Source organism: Chelmon rostratus, chromosome 4 (assembly GCF_017976325.1).
Source record: "Chelmon rostratus isolate fCheRos1 chromosome 4, fCheRos1.pri, whole genome shotgun sequence".
NCBI classification, from domain to species: Eukaryota; Metazoa; Chordata; class Actinopteri; order Chaetodontiformes; family Chaetodontidae; genus Chelmon; species Chelmon rostratus.
This window is the reverse complement of record NC_055661.1, coordinates 12,205,461-12,225,223: the sequence shown is the minus strand read 5'-3', so window position 1 is coordinate 12,225,223 and position 19,763 is coordinate 12,205,461. Positions and strand designations below refer to the sequence as shown.

General features: G+C 40.1%; 1 protein-coding gene across 2 annotated transcripts in view; it reads right to left on the bottom strand.

Moving 5' to 3' along the window:
- The window catches only part of rabgap1l (RAB GTPase activating protein 1-like), a 119,907-nt gene extending 100,554 nt beyond the window's left edge, over window positions 1-19,353 (bottom strand). For both annotated transcript variants that reach the window (XR_006006798.1, XM_041935475.1), the window contains exons 1-7: window positions 19,281-19,353; window positions 11,632-11,860; window positions 11,071-11,218; window positions 9,218-9,422; window positions 8,118-8,292; window positions 7,102-7,259; window positions 5,639-5,749 (exon numbers count right to left, since the gene is read on the bottom strand). Coding sequence is in view for 1 of the 2 variants with exons in the window: in XM_041935475.1 (XP_041791409.1) it covers window positions 5,639-5,749; window positions 7,102-7,259; window positions 8,118-8,292; window positions 9,218-9,422; window positions 11,071-11,218; window positions 11,632-11,769 (935 nt within the window). In the remaining variant the exon portion in view is untranslated. The remainder of the gene's footprint in view (window positions 1-5,638; window positions 5,750-7,101; window positions 7,260-8,117; window positions 8,293-9,217; window positions 9,423-11,070; window positions 11,219-11,631; window positions 11,861-19,280) is intronic.
- Window positions 19,354-19,763: the final 410 nt, after the last annotated feature.

Sequence of the window (19,763 nt, the reverse complement as noted above, 5' to 3'; positions counted from 1 at the left end):
AGAAACAACTCAACTGACCCAACTACAGTCATAACCATTGTAATTTAAATACTCTATTATTTTTCAGGTATTAAACTGACACTCTGAAAAGACTTCAAGAGCCTGTATTGCACATGGGTCTATTTGAAAGACTCAAAGAGACAATTACTTGGATAACCTTTAAATCTAAAAAGAATGTAGCCTAGCATGTCTAATCCCCTTCAGGCTGATAGCACACCCAGCTCTCCCTACAGCTGCTGGATGTGGTTCACAGGCTTGGAGAAGACTCTGACAGGTTCAAGGATGCCCCTCACACAGAAGAGGACAGCAAAGACAAACTGGAAGTTAAAAAACCACAGAAAACAAGTAGGCAAACTACAGTGTTACGTTAACACATATTCAAGGTCTTATCACATTACTGGGTGGCTAACTTATTGTAGTAAAGTTCCATCGGCCTTAAGTTGAAGGTACCATCAGGTGGTCAGCATGGGAATCTCCCAGAGCCAGAACTGCATTACATATGAATACATTCACAGTTAAACCAGCCCTAACCCAAATGGCTCATGTTGAGTTTGAAAGTTATGGGTCAAATGTTTTTGAAAAGTGACTTTTCTATAAGATTTTAAGAGTGAACAGAGAGAGGCAGAAGGCTTTTTGTTCAAACCAAGGCGCCATTCAGCTGCTCAATTTTGATGTACTACATCCACACAACTCATGATGTAAAACAAAATGGCAATAACCATGAAGTAGGGATGCACGATAATTATCGGCCCGATAACAGGAAATTATGACGTCATTCCGATAGGTCCGATATCATGACGAACAGCCCCGATAACATATGTGTTTTTGTCAGCACGGCAGTGCCTCGCTCCCACTATGAGACCCCAATGGCCTGCAGTGAATGCTGCGTTCAAGTGACGTTAGCATAATCAGAAAAACTCTTTCTCACTGGGAAAAATCAAGTATACCCCCTCATGCCAGAAAACAACTCGTTAACTCGGTCATAATTTTGCTAGTGGCTGACTTGAATTGACATTCGCAGTATTTCTTCACATGTTACACACAAAAAATGCAGCATGCGGTACAGAGTGCTTTTGAAAACAGAGTTCAGACTTCTTCAAAGTTTCCAAAGGAGACAGTTCGCTGGTTATTCGTAACAAATGTTCCAAGCGAGTTCCACTAGGAGCGAGAAATGGCACAAGCTTTAATACCTGATCAGTCACCTGAAACATAACCACCGTTTTGACGGAGTTTGGAAAGTGTATGAGGACGCCCGGCCTGCTAAAGACGCTAACGTTAGCAAACCAGCTGCAAAGAAGCCACCGGGACTTACGCGTCGGCGAGGCTTTCGAAAAGTCCAAGAAATTTGCCAAAGATGTCCCACGGGCTAAGGTTATTGAAGATTTAATCATGGACGTGATGGTGCTTGACTTACTATGGACTGCCCTTCTTCAGTTTGTTTACATAGATAAGTCTAAGTAAGGGATCATGTATCTTCCTTCAGGATGACACAAGCCCGACGCGACGCTTCTCCGTAGGAAACTGCTCACTATACGTTATCCCGCTTAGGACACGGCTTACTACTAAAGAATTCAATAGTGTAACACAAAATACTGATTAAAACATATTTTATTGATTTAAAATGAGTCTACTCTCGCCTGTCACCGCTCTCACTGCGCAGCGGCTCTGAAAGTAAATACGCACGTTGCCTAGCAACCGCCTCTCACTGTGCGCAGGCCGGCAGGAAAACTTATTTCTTTACAGCTATTCAGCGAAATCGGGCTGCCGCCATGGAAACGACTAAAACATCTCAGCAGATGTTTGATGACTAATAAATGTGGTTCAGAAGTTCATGTTCCCCTCAAGATGAATATTAATAAGTGAATTGATCCTTTTCATCAGCGCCACCATCAGGTCAGCGTTTTAGTGCTCATAAACCAAAGTGCTAGGGAGCAAATACCTGCAGAAATAAAGACACTCCCATCAGCCTCAGCTGCACCTTTTGCTAATTAGCTAAATATTAGCATGCAGTCTTAAAAAGCTAAGCTAAGATGGGATGGTAAACATTAGACGTAGCTGCTAAACATCAGCATGTTAACAAAGCCAGTGAGGCAGATCTTACTCCTCAGAGGATGAACCCTGGAGATCTGAATGATCGGGTGCTGTAATGAACCCAGCTGCCTCTAGAGGACACAAACACGACTATCCTGTTTTCAGCATTGCTAACCGGTGAGTGGCTTTTACTGGTTTTAATCGGGCAGTCAGTAACACACATGCTGATCAAAAACTGTGGATTTACAGACGTTTCAGTGTTTGGTTCAACTATCGGTTAACTGGACTGAGCAGAAACTACAGAGACCCACCATCACTCGAACGCTGCGATGTTCAGGGAAAATACATATTCTGCATGTTGGTGTTGTTGAGCTCACAGCTGTTTGTTTACCAAACCTGAATGAACAAAGTGAATCTGAGTCAGTTTTTAATTCTGATGTGAAGCTGCAGCATCCAGAAGGTTTATTTTAACATGTTGGAAAAGAAGCACTTCATTTTTTACTTTGGAGGCAGAGTTACAGAAACAGAAACTGAGCTGTTAGATCAAATGTAAAGAAGTTACAACCACTTCCTGTCAGTTTTCACTTCTGATAAACTGGAAATATTTCATGTTAAACCCTGTTACCGTGGTTACTCAGTGTGATCTGTGATGTCACAGTGTTGTCTGTGATGTCAGTGTGTGATGTCAGCGTGTGATGTGATGTCAGTGTGTGATGTCAGCGTGTGATGTCAGCGTGTGATGTCACCGTGTGATGTGATGTCACAGTGTGATGTCACCGTGTGATGTGGTGTCACAGTGTGATGTCACCGTGTGAAGTGATGTCACAGTGTGATGTCAGTGTGTCATGTCAGTGTGTGATCAGACCTGATCAGTCACCTGAAACATAACCACCGCTTTGACGGAGTTTGGAAAGCATATGAGGACGCCCGGCCTGCTAAAGATGCTAACGTTAGCAAGGCAGCCGCAAAGAAGCCACTTACGCGACGGCGAGGTTTTCGAAAAGTCCAAGAAATTCGCCAAAGATGACCCACGGGCTAAGGTTATTGAAGATTTAATCATGGACGTGATGGTGCTTGACTTACTATGGACTGCCCTTCTTCAGTTTGTTTACATAGATAAGTCTAAGTAAGCGATCATGTATCTTCCTTCAGGATGACATAGAAGCCCGACGCAACGCTTCTCCGTAGGAAACTGCTCACGATACGTTATCCCGCTTAGGACACGGCTTACTACTAAAGCATTCATTAGTGTGACACAAAATACTGATTAAAACATATTTTATTGATTTAAAATGAGTCTACTCTCGCCTGTCACCGCTCTCACTGCGCAGCGGCTCTGAAAGTAAACACGTACGTTGCCTAGCAACTCTCTCACTGTGCGCAGGCCGGCAGGCAGGAAAACATTTCTTTACAGATATTCAGCGAAATCATGTCAAATGTGGAGAAGTGACGGGATATCCCAGACAGAGTTTGGTTTACCGCTATTTTTTTCGGTCCGATGGATGAAAGTCCTGCATCAGCTGATTTCTGCTTTCAGCGTCGGACATTAAAAAATCTGTCTCCAGTTTTGTCTCCACTCAGCAGTCTTTTAGCAGACCGTTCGTCCATGCTGTGTTTCTCTTGGTGTTTTTTTCGTGTCTGTCGGCTTCAATCTGGTCAATCTCTGCGTCCTCAAGTCTTTTGTGTCTTAATATCGCTCCTGCTGTCGGTCCAGCGTTGTTCTTTACTTTTCTCATCTTTTTTGCTGGGGACATCATTCTCCAGCCAAGTGTTTGGTCCTCTCCAAACAAATTAAAAATAATGCACGGAAAATGCTCCATATTTTGCCTCTCAAATCAGCTGGCGATTTGTAATTGAGCTTGGTACATTAAGGGATTGCCCCTTTAGTCTGTGACTGTTAGGAACACAGCTGAATTTTCGCGATTGACCAATCAGAATTGAGTATTTAAGAGTGCCGTCTTCTAACTTCTGTCAGTACAATATGCACTGTGCATTATTTTTGTTGTCATTGAGGAATGCACTTTTTCAGTTTGTTTAAATAGAAATGTTTGAATCTAACTTGTGCCAGTGCATTAATTTTCTATTTATATTTATTTTTTGTAAACTTCTGGAATGCACTTTTTCAGTTTGTAATCCTGACGCATGTATTTGCATCATTTCAAGGGGCCTTTATTTTTTTTTATCAGTAAGTAATGCACCTTATTTAAATTGATGTGAGATATCAAATATGTTTGTTTGATAGCTTTCAGAACATGTTTGAGAGGCTTACCAATAGTTTTTCATTGGAAAAATAAATATCTCTTCATTTAAAGAATCAAAACTGATTTTGGTTTTGTTCGTGGTATTGATGTCATGATGTTAGGTATATGTGTGTGTTATCGGTTATCGGTATCGGCCTTTAGGAGCTGAAAGTTATCGTTTATCGGTATCGGTTTTAAAAAACAGTTATCGTGCATCCCTACCATTAAGACAGATGCTTTTACAAAAATGAATATAAACAGAATAAAGTGTTGTCAAACGGAAGCTGAACACCTCAGAAAGATCAGTTCTGAACACAGTGGGGGTTTCCATTGACACTAAAAATGAAGGAGAAGCCAGGTGTCTCTCTCCCTCTGACAGCAATAAGAGGTGAGGGAGTGAAGAAGAAAAGGGGGAGTGATGAAGATGACCCAGTTCTTTGGTGCTGCTGTGCTGCTAGAGCATGTTAACACATAAAGGTAAAGAGTCGAAAGTGATTTCAGTTCACTAGTATTCCTCTGCTGGTGCGTTATTATTGCCATGCTCCTTTATTTTTTTGCTGTTGTTGTTTGTTCCCTCTGCAATATTTTGACCACTGAGTGCATGTGCTGTCCTTGTGAAAGCAAGCCATTTCAAGCAGTCTGGTTCATTCATCTGGAAAGTCATTGTATAATTTACCACAATGAAGTTTATAACAAGGCATAGATTTTGTATGCTGTGTGCATACCCAGCATGTTTAAAGCAGTGTTTTTGAGCTCTACATCCTTACCACCTATAGTTCAGCTCATTAGTCCTGGTGAAATAGCTGCTCTCCAAACTACTTCCTGGATTAAGACCTTGCTAAACATTTTTTCCTATGTAATCTATTTTTAACTTTATTGTATTACTATTATTCAGAGGTTTTATTTTCCACCTTACCTTCCTATCCCTGTTTTAATGTTAATTTTGTCTTTTTTATGTGAAGCACTGTAGTGTCTTTGCTGTAAAGCACTTTTTTAGCTGCATTTCTTGTATGGATGGTGCTATACAAATTAAGTTTAATAGTAGAAATGCCAAACCTCTTTTCAAAGTATAGTAAGTTAGGCCAATCATGTGCAAAAAGCAACCACAAAAAGCACAGGGTTAGTGGAGGGAAGGAGGGAGATATTTGATGAGTGCCAATTCTTGACTTTTTTAAAGCCCAGTACAAGATTAATGGAGGCAATCCTAAACTATACAGTAGATAAAATGATAATCCCTCCTGAAAAATGGGGTGAGGAATAAATGCAGTATAAACACCTGCAACACAGAACCCAACCCCAACACAGGAGCCCTGTGGAAGGTTACTAGGACCTTGTCGTGCATCATCTCTTCTTACAGTGATCCTCACCTCTCGATGCCCAGCTCCTTGTTGCACATTTGTTGAACTGAAACAACAACCTTCTTCTGAACGCTCTGTCGCAGCTTGAAGTAGAACTTATCTCTGTCTTTAGGCACTGGACTGTAGAGAGGAAGACGAGGAAGGCAGGGTTATTATTCATAACCTTAGGGGTGTGATACCATTTTGATTTGGGATATTGCTGTGCTGTGAAGTTCTTTGATGTCTTGACTTTAAGAATATTTTGAATTTACTTGGTTTTATGTTATTGTTCTCTCTCTTAATGCCAGTCTCTTTACTATGAAAAAATATTCTTTACCTTAGACCTGGGATACTCACCTTGCTTTGCTAAGGGGCCACGTTGCAAAATGACAGGCCGGTTAATAAATGAACATAAATAATATTTATCAAAAGAAATGCATAAACATTAAAAGGCCCATGACTCATCTTTTCTTTAACTCCTTTAACTTAACTAAATTAACTTGGGACAATTGATGCTAGACCTTTACGACAGATAAATCAAATATTTTACTGCACTTAATAGCTGAAAATGCATTTTAGTTATGCTTCCAGTAAATGCTTTGGTTACAATTGAAAAGGTTTATACAACATTTGTAACCTCTTCCATCATGCAATCACTCTCACTTTTAGACTGAAATATACATTTACGGATCAGCATCATAACCTAATTTCTGTGTTAACTCCTCTTCAGCAAATAGTCTTCCCATGCATAGCTCACTGTCTGATCCTACTGCACTTTGCACAGCCTGAAAGGCCATCAGGCAAAGATCAGCCTCCTGTCCGTTATTGACAGCCTAATTTATCTCAGCACACAAAACTGGCATACCTGTCCGTCTGTACAGCCCTGACTAACTGTTAAAAACAAACAAAAAAAATTCCCCATGTGAAGTATTTTCATTGTGAATTAGACCGTGTGCCCTATCAGGGGCCAAATCTGCAGGCTGCAGATCGACTATCACTGTCTTAGACTAACCCACTAAAAGATAAAACATGACCTGTCTTCCCTCAAGTCTTATTTCAGAGAACAGAAAATGAAAACCCATCTCTAAAATACTCTATGGCTTGTGAAAATGGAAAAAGTGTCTTACTGTGCCGATAAGCTTTATGCTCTTTATGGCTGAACAATAATAGTCAGATAAAACATTATTGCGGCAGCACATGAAAGCTTTCCAACTACCAACATAACTGTCATACCAACAGTCCTGAGCTGATAAAAAACACACAGTGGGTAATATTTGTGTGTTTGTGTATGTGTTGTTGTTGTTCACAGGGCTTTCCTCAAATAATTGAATAATGGTATCACAGGATTATACTATACTGTAGCACCATCATGTTTCTTTTCACATACAATGTAAAAGATATGAAGGTAACACACTTTGTGTAAAGTTACAGAGCCATCATACTCAGAGACACCTAAATCTCTCTGCATGTGTGTGTATGTATGGACCAAGTACCTGTAGTTGCCCTTGCCATCATCCTCTTTGATCTCCAGCGTGACAGTGAAGGTGTAGAGGTCGCTCTCGGGCGGACTGGACTGCGCTGCGTCCCTGATGTCTGCCGGCCGTGAAGAACGCCGAAAGGCTGTGGAGAAACTGTACAGGATACGACTGACCTGGAGGGAAAAGGAAAAGAAAAAACAGAAGCTTTATAGACAGAAAGAGAAGGAAGAAGGAAAGGTTAAGTTGTATGATTCTTGCTATTTTTGGCTTTTATCCACACGGCTGAGTGCGGAAGTTGCTTTGGATAAAAGCATCACTAAATAAATGTGAAGTAAATTGGAGGTTGTGAAGAGAAGAAAAACAGAATAAAATCTAAATGGAACAGACTCATTTAAAGAGCAAGCAGAACATAAAATATAATATGTTGCAAAGGAAAATCAGTAAATGGAATCAATATATAGAATAGAAAGGAACAGAAGATGAAAATAAAAGGACAGTAATAAAGGCAAGAATCAACTGGAGATTATTGAGAAAATACAAAGACAACAGTGCCCTCAGCTGGTCTACCAGTGTCAGTGCAGAGGGCTGTATAAGCACGTATCATTTTTTCACCAGCACACATGCTGAAATTACATAATCAAATTACAGTGATCATATTTTTCGCTGTATCGCTGAGCCCTATGTATCAACACTGATTACTTCACATGACATCATATAATACATAATATTTTCTGAAGCAAATCAGAGGCACTATGTTTGGCATAGCTGCCACAGACAGTAGTACCACATTTGTCTTTGTCTTTCCAACATTGTACTTTTAAATGATATGGTGTCTAAAGAATTGAATGTAGAATTTTGATGAGTTTTTTTTTTTTTTTTTTTTTTTTAGTATTATCGCACAAAATACAGTCTAACACCTTACGTCACTGAACATCCAGTCATCTCATTGGGTTCTGGTTCACACAGCCTAAAACAAGTGTGAACACCATGCTGAGCTGCAGTTTGTGATATTCTGTGTGGATGAAACTCACGGCCTCCTTAATGTGGCAAGAGAAGACGTGAATCTGGAAGTCCTCAGAGCTTCGGTAACTCTCGGTGAAGGAGAAACAGTCACTTTCCACTGAACCCTCCTGTCCACGAGCGCAGAACAACACCTTGTAGATGGGAAATGAGGCAATCTCTGTACCTGAGGCCTGGTCCACAATCCTGCAAAGAATAATTCTATTTTACATGTGAAAATGATGCTTTTGCTCCAGACTTGAAGTATAATAGTAGATCACAGATGTGAATTTGTAATTTGTAAATGGAATTAAGATAACATCTTTTTTGGCAATGATTAATTTTAACATTCATTAACAAGTTTTCTACATCACTTTTTCCTATAAACCTCTAACATTCTGACACTTTTAAGATGTTTTATGTTACATCCAAAACTGGTACCACTCTACATTACTTTGAACTCAATAGACAGCAAGTTGTGTCTGTTAATAGTCTACCTCAATAAATGGCATTAAACTCTATATTCCACCATACTTCCATTCAAAAAAGGGGTTTAAGGGACTCGTGTCAGTGTTGTCTAGCAGAGCAGCGATGTCAATATTTTCAGCATGGTCAGAAAAAAGCCACGTCTCATTTCCTCTGGTGTATCTAAACAACTCATCTTTTCATTTCATGACTCAGGATAATTAGAAAGTTTCTCTCAGCTTATGTGATATCCATTTCATCAGTACATTCACTTCTTCTGGAAGCATCTAACAAGCATTAGAGGTGATGGCTAATTTCAACTTCAGGCATGTAATTCAGGATCATCTGTTCTGGTTGATCTCCTAGCTTGTATATACAGCCGCTTTACCAAACAAGTAGTGATGTAGAGGTCAGGCTGAGAGTTTAACACAATTACCAATGGTTTCTGTATTGACCATACTGATTATATGACCTATGCCCATTGGTTTCAGAATAAGTCCATGAACACTGTATTGTCATACTTCCTGAGTTATAGTTTCTTTCCTGTCAATCTGTAGTTTAAATGTGTTAATATCTCAATAAACCTACCAATTTTGCTTTCATCATAGGCCATTTTAATAGCCCAAAGTCTCAATATTCACGATCTCTGTCTCAATGCGTGCCTGACCTGACAGAGCCATCTGTTCCACAGGGGACATGCAGGGTGATGGGGATGGGAATGGCGCTTTCAGCTCGCAGGGTGGCCATGGCCCTCTGTGCCTCTGCCTCATTGCGAGGGGCTTTGACCCAGGTGCAGCCCAGGTAGGACAGCTTGTTGAACTGCACACCGTCCTCCTCAAGCACTGTGGGGCTAGATGGTGCTGGGCATGATTCTGTGGACAGGCAGAAAGGTTGTGATGTTATTGATTTTTGTCCTTGGGGGCTTCTTTCCTGGGTTTTCACATCCTGTAGCCTGACAGCTCTACAACAGACTGGTGCACTTAAACAGATGATAGAAAACCACAAAAAGACAGCTGAGACAAAATAAAGATAAGCAGAAGGTAAGAGAGAACCACAAAGGACGTCGGGGGGGGGGGGGGGTGTTCTCTGAAATGGCCTTTGACCTGCTACTTTCACACTTTGCAAACAGGAAGCAGAACAATGAGAGCAGCAGTTGGACTTCTTTTTATTCTACACCACGCTAACCATTTCCTCTAAGTTCACTCAGCAGTAGTGCAGCACAACACACTGGTCTCACTGGAGATGTGAAAAATTAAGCAAATACAAGTAAATAAGTAAAGACATGTAGTTCTAAAGCTTTCTGTCTTGAATTACCTACAACACAAATAAAATCAATGGTCATTATTATTCTACAGCACCCAAAACAATATTTTCAATAATCAAATTCTGATAAGGCAGTCAGATGAGCAGGTGAAAGTAAAGGTGTAATTTTCAATGTTCTATATTTATCCTGATTTGTTTCCCTGCATTCACCAGCCAGACCCATTTTAGACCATAGTATTATAGTATAAAGCAGCAACAATAATCATATAGTACTATGCAGAGGTTTTGACACACCTTGATTTCTTGCGGTTAGTGCTGCTGCAATTGTTAACAACAGTGGCAATTCCACTGTAGGCCTGGACAGAGAGAGAGGGAAGCATGTGCTTCCTTCCTCTTTGACACACGGTATTATAAACTGTCTCATTTCACCCAAAAGTGAAGAGCTTCACCAGAAGGGCGACAGGGTCACACGCATACATCCCCAATCCAATACAAAAATACACACAGAAATGCTTATTGGGCTTTGGCAAGTACCTTTGTGTAGTTTCTGAACAGAAAGAGTGGGCTTAAATCACACTCCAGACAAGCACATCTGATGTTTGTTTAGTTAGGCATACTAGATATTTTCAGCTTTAAAACTAAGATCAGGACTGTACGGGGATGGGCATAAAACCAGAGGGATTGGAACCTGTAAGTTGTAACCCTGGTCATGCTAACGCCTGGCACCTGCCACTGAGCAGTGTATGACAGTGTATCAGTAATATTAGTGTATGTGTTGTTGTTGCACAGATGTTTGTTGAGCTGTCCTTGATGATATGCAGAACAGCTAAGCCAATGTCAAGAGAGTTCAGATAGCAGCCTGAAAACACTGCACTTTAGTGTGCTTCCATTATGGCCTGCATCTGTAGTTTTGCCTGAGCTGATCCATTCCATTTGTTGTGATTAACTGTCCCACTTGCAGAATTATAGTGATCCAAGCCCACTAAAATATGAAAAACTAAATATGCATGCTGTCACAGTGACATCGGTAGGTTTCAATTTAACTGGTTAAATGCCAGTAGAATTCAGGAAATGTTCAGCTGTAGTGTGTATACTGTCAAACACTAAGACTCACAGCTGCTTTCAAGATTTTGTGAACTGGAAGGATGATATATGCCCTAAGGACAGTATAGTTGATATTTCAGTTTTCTATGTTTAGTTGGGTGAACGAAAGAACAGCTGACAGGCAGACTGTAAATGGATCTGAAAAGTCTATACCTGCAGGTCGGTGCTCCTGGACTTTGGTCTGTGGGTCGTTGTGCTTCTCCATCTTTTCCACACTGCTCTTCTCCACCTTCACCTCATCATCATCATCTAACACCTCCTCCATAGCTTTCTCCAGCTGCTCACTCCCGTTCCAAGACATCTGAGGGAGAGAGGGAACGAGTAAAAGATTGGGTATGAGGGCAATGAGAAACAAGGACAGATAAAACAGGATGAAAATAAGGATACAGAAATTGATAAAGACAGAGTGGAGCTTCCTGGACTAAGTCAGTGCTCAAGTGTTGATCACCTTGTTTCCATTTGCTATCAACATGCTTTCATTGGCTGTAATCATTGTGATCTAATCAGCCAGGCCAGCTCTGGTGGCAGCCAGAGACACATTTGCTGAGTTAACAAGAAAAGGTAGATCACGAAACCCAGGACGAGGGTGATGAGGAAAACTGTGTTTTAGCTGCTGTGTTTCATAACTGCAAAAACCAGCGGCCTTCAAGTGGCTTCATGTTGAATCATGTTGTGCTACGGGGGAATGACTACTACACATTACACCATTCTGACCTTGAGTCTTGGTTTGCCCCCAGACGCTTGCGGTGACCCAGCGGCACTGGTCTGTACCAGAACAAACTCCTCACTGGTGACGGTGGCCACGGACTCTGTAGAGCTGCTGACTTTCCCAAGTGAGGAGCTGTCATCCATGGCTGGCTGGTTTATTCAGAGTCAGCTGGGGAGACCAGGGTCAAAGCTCTCCCCTTCCCACTTCTGTCCGCGCAGCTCTGTGGGAGGCAGCCTGCATGCACAAAAGACAGGCACATCTTAGACACCCTATTAAAAGCTAAAAAAAACAGCAGATGAGATGGTGGATAATCTTATTTGTGAATCTTAATCAACGACTTCGTAACAATATCCTCGTGATTGAGGGAGCTTTGTATACACAAAGTAGGTGCATCAGTCTGAGACCTATTAAACTGATAAAACAAGTTATATTAGGTTACAGTTAAGGCACTGTGTGCAGTACTGTCACTGTGGAAGGCAACACCAAAGTGCACCATGCCCATTCGGAACTCGAACAGACCAAGACAACTTTCAGGTTTTGTAGGCCACATTTTAGGTTTGTGAGTTCAGGCCAAAGTTATTCTAAGCAAACTGTCATCTTTGAGTTAATGAAACCAGCACAAAAATGAGCACAATTTGTATTCCTAAACACAAATCTGCTGTTTTGCAATTCCTAAAATTGTGCTTAGTGCTTAGCCAGTGCTTAGGGTGTGATTGGAGTCTTCCAGATCACTCTGCCAGGTGTCACAGTGTCTGACAGGCCTTAGCTGGCAGCAGATTTTCTGAATGGCTCTATTTTCAACATGCTTTTGATACTGAGCTTTTCAGAATCAAACAAGAGTGATATGTAGAATTCTGGTGCCAGAGTTGAACATTCTCTTGTTTAGTCGCAACCTCTCCTGGAACAGATCTATAGCAGTTTAACTCACAATGTTTACATCCATCAATTTGTCTGATCTGTCACTAATACAAGCAGGCATCTTTTTATCTACTCCCCAAATGTGGGAGCATTATGTGTTGGCACTCTTTTTCATAACTGTTTTGTTATTGTTGTTATTGTTATACTTTTTTCTGTGATCAGAACAACAACAGCTAACTAAGCTAGCAATTCCACTAGGTGTCAGAGGGCGGTAACATTCTTAGTAATTGCTGGGCTAGCTTTTATTGTTAAGTATTTCACTCACACACTTTTTACTTGTACTCTTGTGGACTCTACGTGTACGATTACAAGCACAGCACCAAAAGACAAGCACTGACAAAGTCTGTCTGCACATCTGTATCAGCCCATTGTCTCTACATGTTACATCCTGCTGGCTGCTGCCGGCGTCCTGATGAGCTGGACGACACTAAAAGCAAACATGTCTTCATGCACAGCTAGCTGAAACTAGGCTGTTCCACAGTAAAGACAGAACACATTAGCATGTGATTAGTAACACAAACCTTTACCTCCTATTAAACACATTCACAAATAACCAGAAATTTGTTGATATACAGAAAAATAAACCGGCATTTATTTTAGTAATCAGTTAATCATTTGAGTACATTTTTCTCACAAAATGGTGAATGTCAATGGTTTTTAAACTTCTAAATTGTGAGGATTTGTGTTTTTCTGTTTCATATCATTGTAAACTTTGGACTTAAATTTGTGATGGTCTTTGTTCGTACAGAACACCAACTTACTACTATGTCTTTAATAGATTTTATTTTGATTAAATCACATACAAACAAACATGGTGCATCTACATATCTTATTCTATTCAGATCACTACTCATCCTGAAAAAGTCACTACCCCAAAAAAAGGGAGTAGATTATCCGGGCCAACGAGGTAATCGCAGAGATTATCTGAAGGCCAATCAGCTACAAAGCAGCTAGAGTTTGAGTGACGCAGCATTTATGATGATGCCATGGAGGAGCATGCACACATTCAAACACGTACATGCACACACACACATGCGCACAAATAAGCAAAAACACAGTTGAGAACAAATGCATAAGATTCGATTAGATAAGACTTTATACATCTCACAATGGAGAAATTCACTAAAGGCGGCATTCATTCACACACAGTGACACGATTACATGCATACAAAAGGCATTCATACGCACTTAACTCTGGCAAATTATATTCATACCTGCGTGTACACACGCACACGCAACTGACATACGTAAGCAAGACAGTACAGAGAGCAAGACAGTCATGTGCTCCAATCACACTTATTCAATTACACTGAGCAGAACAGCGAACACTCCCACTGATTCACTTATGACAGAAGCTGGAATGAGAGGAACCCAGATAGGAAACACAGACAGAAACAGGGCATGTTGGGAGATTGATATGGTTGGATCTCTTTGTGTCTTTTCTTCTAAAGTCAGACTGGTCTTTCTATTTGGTAAACACACTCTAGGCATACACAACTGGCTATTAATTATAATTACTTAATGTTAACTGTACAAGTACAGAACATCCCATAATCTCCCTCTCACATGCACAAACAGATTTGTACAGATAGTCAAAATGTAACACAGTATTTTGTATAAGAAAAGGGTAAACTTCAACTTCATGTGATGGAATGTGTTTTTTACCTGCAAAAAAGAAAAAAGAAACAAACAGACTATAACCACCAGACTGGTTTCTGAAATGTCAGCACGTCAAAATTATTATAATACAATGTGGTCAGTAACTTTGACTGATTTATCTATTGAAGACTAATTTTACTGGCATCCTTTGGTTGCCAGGTGGCCATTTCAAACCTGCATATTACATCCTGTAAAACAACCGTATTTATCCAGATTACACTGTTTTTAGCATCTCTCACTCTTGCTGGGCTTGTGAGGTTAGACAGTCACTTCCTCACTGACAGTACCTCAAACTGTAGACACAGCAGCAAATTTGCACCCAGTCATTACCAACCCACTCCTCCAGGACAATCTCTGTTGAAATCCTTGCCACCAAACCACTGCCCTTATGGAAACTGTGAGCAGCGAGTGGCATGGACAAACTGAAAAACAGCCACAGGCACCAGGCTAACCAGATTACGTCTATGAGAGGGTGTGTGTGTTTCTATGGCTCGACTCGCCCTGCTGTTTTGTTAGAGTTACAACTATTGTCATAAGACACACATGAACACAGTAATCCCTGTAGTAGTAGTCAAAACAGTAAACTTCACCAGCATGGACACCAAGAAAGTTAGCTGAAACAACCCAAAACATATTATCACATTGTATTTTGATGCCATTTCTATACATGACTCTGTGTACAAAAGCATGATGAAAAATGTTGCTTTTGATCTGTTGTCTTTTAAAACTTGATGATCTTATGCCCTGTATTATTTTGCTGCCTTCATGAAGCACTTGGTAACACGGATTTCGAAAAGTGCTCTATAACTAGAGACAATTGTTATTCTTATTATTGTTACTAAATCTCTGACTCGTGCCTCAGTCTAACTCCATCTGCTTTATGACCCTGCTGACCCTCCTGTGAAGAACACAGCTAAGTCTGCTCAACCTGCTGACTGCATCTTTCTTGCCTCTCATTTACTGAAAGATTATGGGTCATATGCACACTGAACAGACCAGTCATTGCAGTATGGAAAACCTGTTCAGTAGATTTGGATGAGACTGACTAACTCTTCTAAACAGTATCAAGTAGAGAAGTACAATTCTGTGCAGTTTTGTTATCTGTTTACTGTTTTTTGCCCTCCTCACCACTGTACACCATCTCTGACTGTGAGGCAATCCAATCACAGTATACAAAACAAGATAATTACTAGTCTTTGGTGTCAGGATGGGTTAAGTATACTGGCATTAGACTGTGACTGTCAGGGTTGGGAGGTAATTTCCCTGTATATCCATTTAATGTTCCTGGAAATCATCATGTTACCAGTAACCTCAGCCAGTCCTAGCACATGAACAAGATTAAGACAGGTGACTTGCCACACAGCTCCACAAAGAGAAACTATTCACCCTCTTTTGCAACTGTGACTGAAACCTGCTCGGAGACTTTTGAGTGTGTTCACACATTGGAGCGTCTGCTTTCTCGTTACACCTTACACCTGTCACAGAATCACTTCCTTTTAGGTCTGATGCTACAGCCATCCGAGTTATTTTCATAGTCAAATACATGGTGACATCTGTTTTGTCTGTTTATGGTTCTTAGATTCAAATGTATGACTGTTAACATGAATTAAGTACACTGTTGTGAAAACCTGTTTTATACACTGTACAACACAGCAATAACACTGTTTACAGGACAATGAACAGACATTTCTGTAAATCTGATGAATCAATGTCCAATATAACAGAATTAATTCTTGATATACTGGTTACTTTTCTGGCTGGCTGTGTTCAGTGTATCTCCTTTGTGACAAAGAAACAACTTTCCATCAAAACACATAACAAAAGGCTGCTTTGGTTTAGTGCCAATGCTAAAGACCAGCCTACATCAGACACCTGTTTGTTCATGTTCGTTCAAACAGCACAACACAATCTACAGCCAGTCAACCATGCATACAGAAGCTCTACAGTTTTCAAATTACAACCAGTATTTCTCCATACCGGTCTTTACAGCCATGTACTCTCCTAATAACATCAGATTGAGGCTGCAACTACCTGATTAATCATTAATCACAAGTCTGCAAAATGTCAGGAAATAGTGATAAATATACATCCCAGTTTCTCTAAGTCCAAGGTCATGTCCTCAAATGTCCTGTTCAAAAGTTCAAATCCAAAATGTGTTCTCTTTATAATAAAACAGAGAAGAGCAGACTATCTTCATACCTGAAGGGCTGAAAACAGCAACTGTTCGGCACTATTTCTCATAAATTGAATTAAACAATTAATCAACCCTGCAACCTTTGGGTGCCCTAAGGTTGCATTTTACCTCCTGCACTCTTTCCAATGTATATAAATGAAATACAGATTTATGACAGCAGCTTTGGCCTTTTAAAGTTTTTAAAGTTTGCAGGTGACATGGCAATGGTGGGTTTAATGCTCGAGGGCAATGATCTAGACTAGAACTAGAGAGATTCTACACTAATCATAATAACATGGTGTCAAGAAAGTGATTTGCTCTTAAACGCTAGCAAGACCCAGGAGCTTGTTAACAACAGGGGTGGGCAACCAATGGGTCAGCCAATTAAAATTGAGGGCCAAGCTAAGATATAGAGATGGTAGGTAGTTTCAAATATTTAGGGATAATTTTAGACACCAAGTTTAATTTTAATGAACACCCAGACTACATTTTTAAAAAGGCAATGCTGCGACTAACGATTATTTTCATTGTCAGTTAATCTTTTGATCATTATTAGAAAATAGTGGAAAATCTTGATCAGTGTTTCCCAAAGTCCAAGATGACATCCTCAAAGTTTACAGTCATAGAGGAGAAAAGAAACCAAAATAATACTCAAACTGATTAATCAATTATCAAAACAGCTGGAGATTAACTTCTAATGCTGCAGTTGGTTTCTTGTGAGGAAATTAATAGCTTTGATGTGAGCAAAGCAGTCCTGAGGATGGTTTACACCAGTCCTTATTAGATATAAGTGACTTCTGTTATTTTTTTTTTTACAATGTCTCTGAAATGTCTCTGAAATTCAATGTTACCACTTTTACTCCAACTGTTTATTATTACAGGCCCTTTTATTTCTTGTTTTTACTTCATGTACTCTGACCCATGGCAGAGGAAGCTCTTAAGTTTCATGTATGTCTGTGTGTATGAACTGTCTTCATCATGTCCCTTTGTTTTACTTTCTTTTTCCACATAATGTGCTTTGCTTTGAAGCCAAAGATGAATTTCCATGTGAGTTGCAAATAAAGATGCAAAAGGTGAATCATCGAAATAGTTGCAGATTCATTTTCTGACTATTGACTAATTAATTACCAACTAATCACTGTATGTCTACATCAACAACTTTACTTTAAAATATAACCAATATCAGCTGGAGCAGCTTGTGCATTTCAAAACAAAGTCAAACTCCAATGGATGGTTTGTTTCTTAAAAAAGGGCTAAAAGAACAAGTCAATTTACCAGCCAGAGCCTGATGCTTTCCAAAATAATAAAATCTGCTACTAATCCCCATAAAGAATTTGAGACTTCAAATCACATATATAATATTGTGGAACTCAGTTTACACCTAGGGGAGATATAAACAATAACACAACAGCAACAAAAAATGTTACTTAATGACTTTCTGTTAGAGATCTGCTTTAATTGCTAAATGATACAGACAAACGTTTGAAACTGCGGCAATGATTTGGTCCATTTTTTTGGAGTAAGTCGGCTCTTACAGTGTTAAATTAATTCATATGGTTAAATGAGTGTTTGTAACTAGGCATGGTGCAAGTGTGATAATGTACTAAGGCAAAAAGAGTATGGCTCTTCTCTTATTGTTGGATTCTTAATTCATAACAAATCAGGATAAGTTTTAAGTACTGTGAGTAATGTAATGGCTGTCACATTCTTAAAGCATCCTTTCACCCCCAAAATACTGTCAGACATTGACCATTTCAAGGTCAATAACACAGTGATATGTTTGTTGCTATCACCATGCTGGGCTGCAGTAACAGTTTCTGTATTTGAAGGCTCAAGCCTCTTCTTCAGGTTAACAGCAAGGACACAGACTGCCGTGACAATGTCATCCAGAGACACATTCTGGATCTGATCCACAGAGGGTGGAACAAATGCTGTGACACCATGACAACAGCCGCAGTGGTGTTACTGAGGTCTGGGTACACTTCCTACTTCACAGCTGTAAGCCCTCCAGACATATAAAACTCAACTTGGAGGGATATGTCAAACAAGAGCCCTCTCTGAATTAGACACCAATGCTGTGGAAATAGCTCAATACCAAGCAGTCACCTGATGGCTTCATTAATTCATATGTTGCTATGTTTTCCAGCAGAGAAGACAGTTGTCAGTGTTTGTAGGTAATACCTTAATTGTCCACAACTCAATTAAGTTTTATTCTGTGTTCGGGTGTATTTTCACATTAATTACTCTGGTAAACTGTCATTTCTGCTCTCACTGGTGTCTGCAGGCCTGAATGGACATCAGTCTCTCAGCATCAGCAGCAGGCTAGCTTACTATGGCAGCCTTCCTCTTTAAACGGCTTTTTAGCGGACATTTCGTAAGTTAAATGAAATTGGCAAGCCATTCTGTCTGAAACGCCTTACTGAGTGGTCATGCACGGATAAACAGCAGACTTGTAAAGCGGACAGACTCTTCCCACAGCAGCTAGCTAATGAACACAACACACATAGTGAAAGACAAGGCAAAATTAGCTAGCGGCAAGCCAACTTATCCGTAGTGTCACCACAGCCTCTTCCTCACCGCGGGAATAATAATATGGGTTTATCACAAGCGGACCCAAAGACAAGAAGGTAGCTGTCAGAACGGGTGAAAGCAGGCTAAACAGGAAGTAACGTTATGTGTCAGGTTGGAGATGAGAGCTAAAGCTAAGTTTGGCTAACGCTAACCAGCTCGCAGTCCAAAACAGTTGGAGCACTATTCGGAGGAGCGACCGCACTCAGCAACACCCCGCCCGGCTCCGGCAGAAAAAAACGAGAAAGAAAAAGGAAAAGAAGATTTTTCTTCTCACTGCATGTAAACGTGACACTAAAATGGACACATGTGTTGATAAAAGAGCTGTCAACTTACTTATTTGGAGCGTTGTGTAGTTGCTTGCTAGCTGTCAGAAGAGTTACTGCAAAGATCGTATCTGTTTAAGAAGATGAATCACTCGGGAGTTTAATGATACGTCTTCCGGTTCGGAACGTTAGCATAATTTCACGCATGCGCGGTACTCCTACAGATTGTCTTGCCCACGCTTTTGCATCTACGGGACAAATATTTCTGTGAAGGAATTCAGATTTTTTCCCACCTCCTTATTGCCATATGGGTGTATTAATATGCACAAATACATTTATTTTTTGATCTATATAAAAATGTGCTTCTGTGCATTTTATATAGATTGTATTATACTTTCCTATGAGGCAGGATAATTTCAATGTCCCTCCTTTCTAGTTGGATAATCAAATTGTGAAAATATCAAAACTTTTAAAAGCTATGATGGCTTACGTTTTACCAGAAAGGACATACTTCAGGATAAAACATAAGCTTGCTCTGGAAATTAATTCCAAC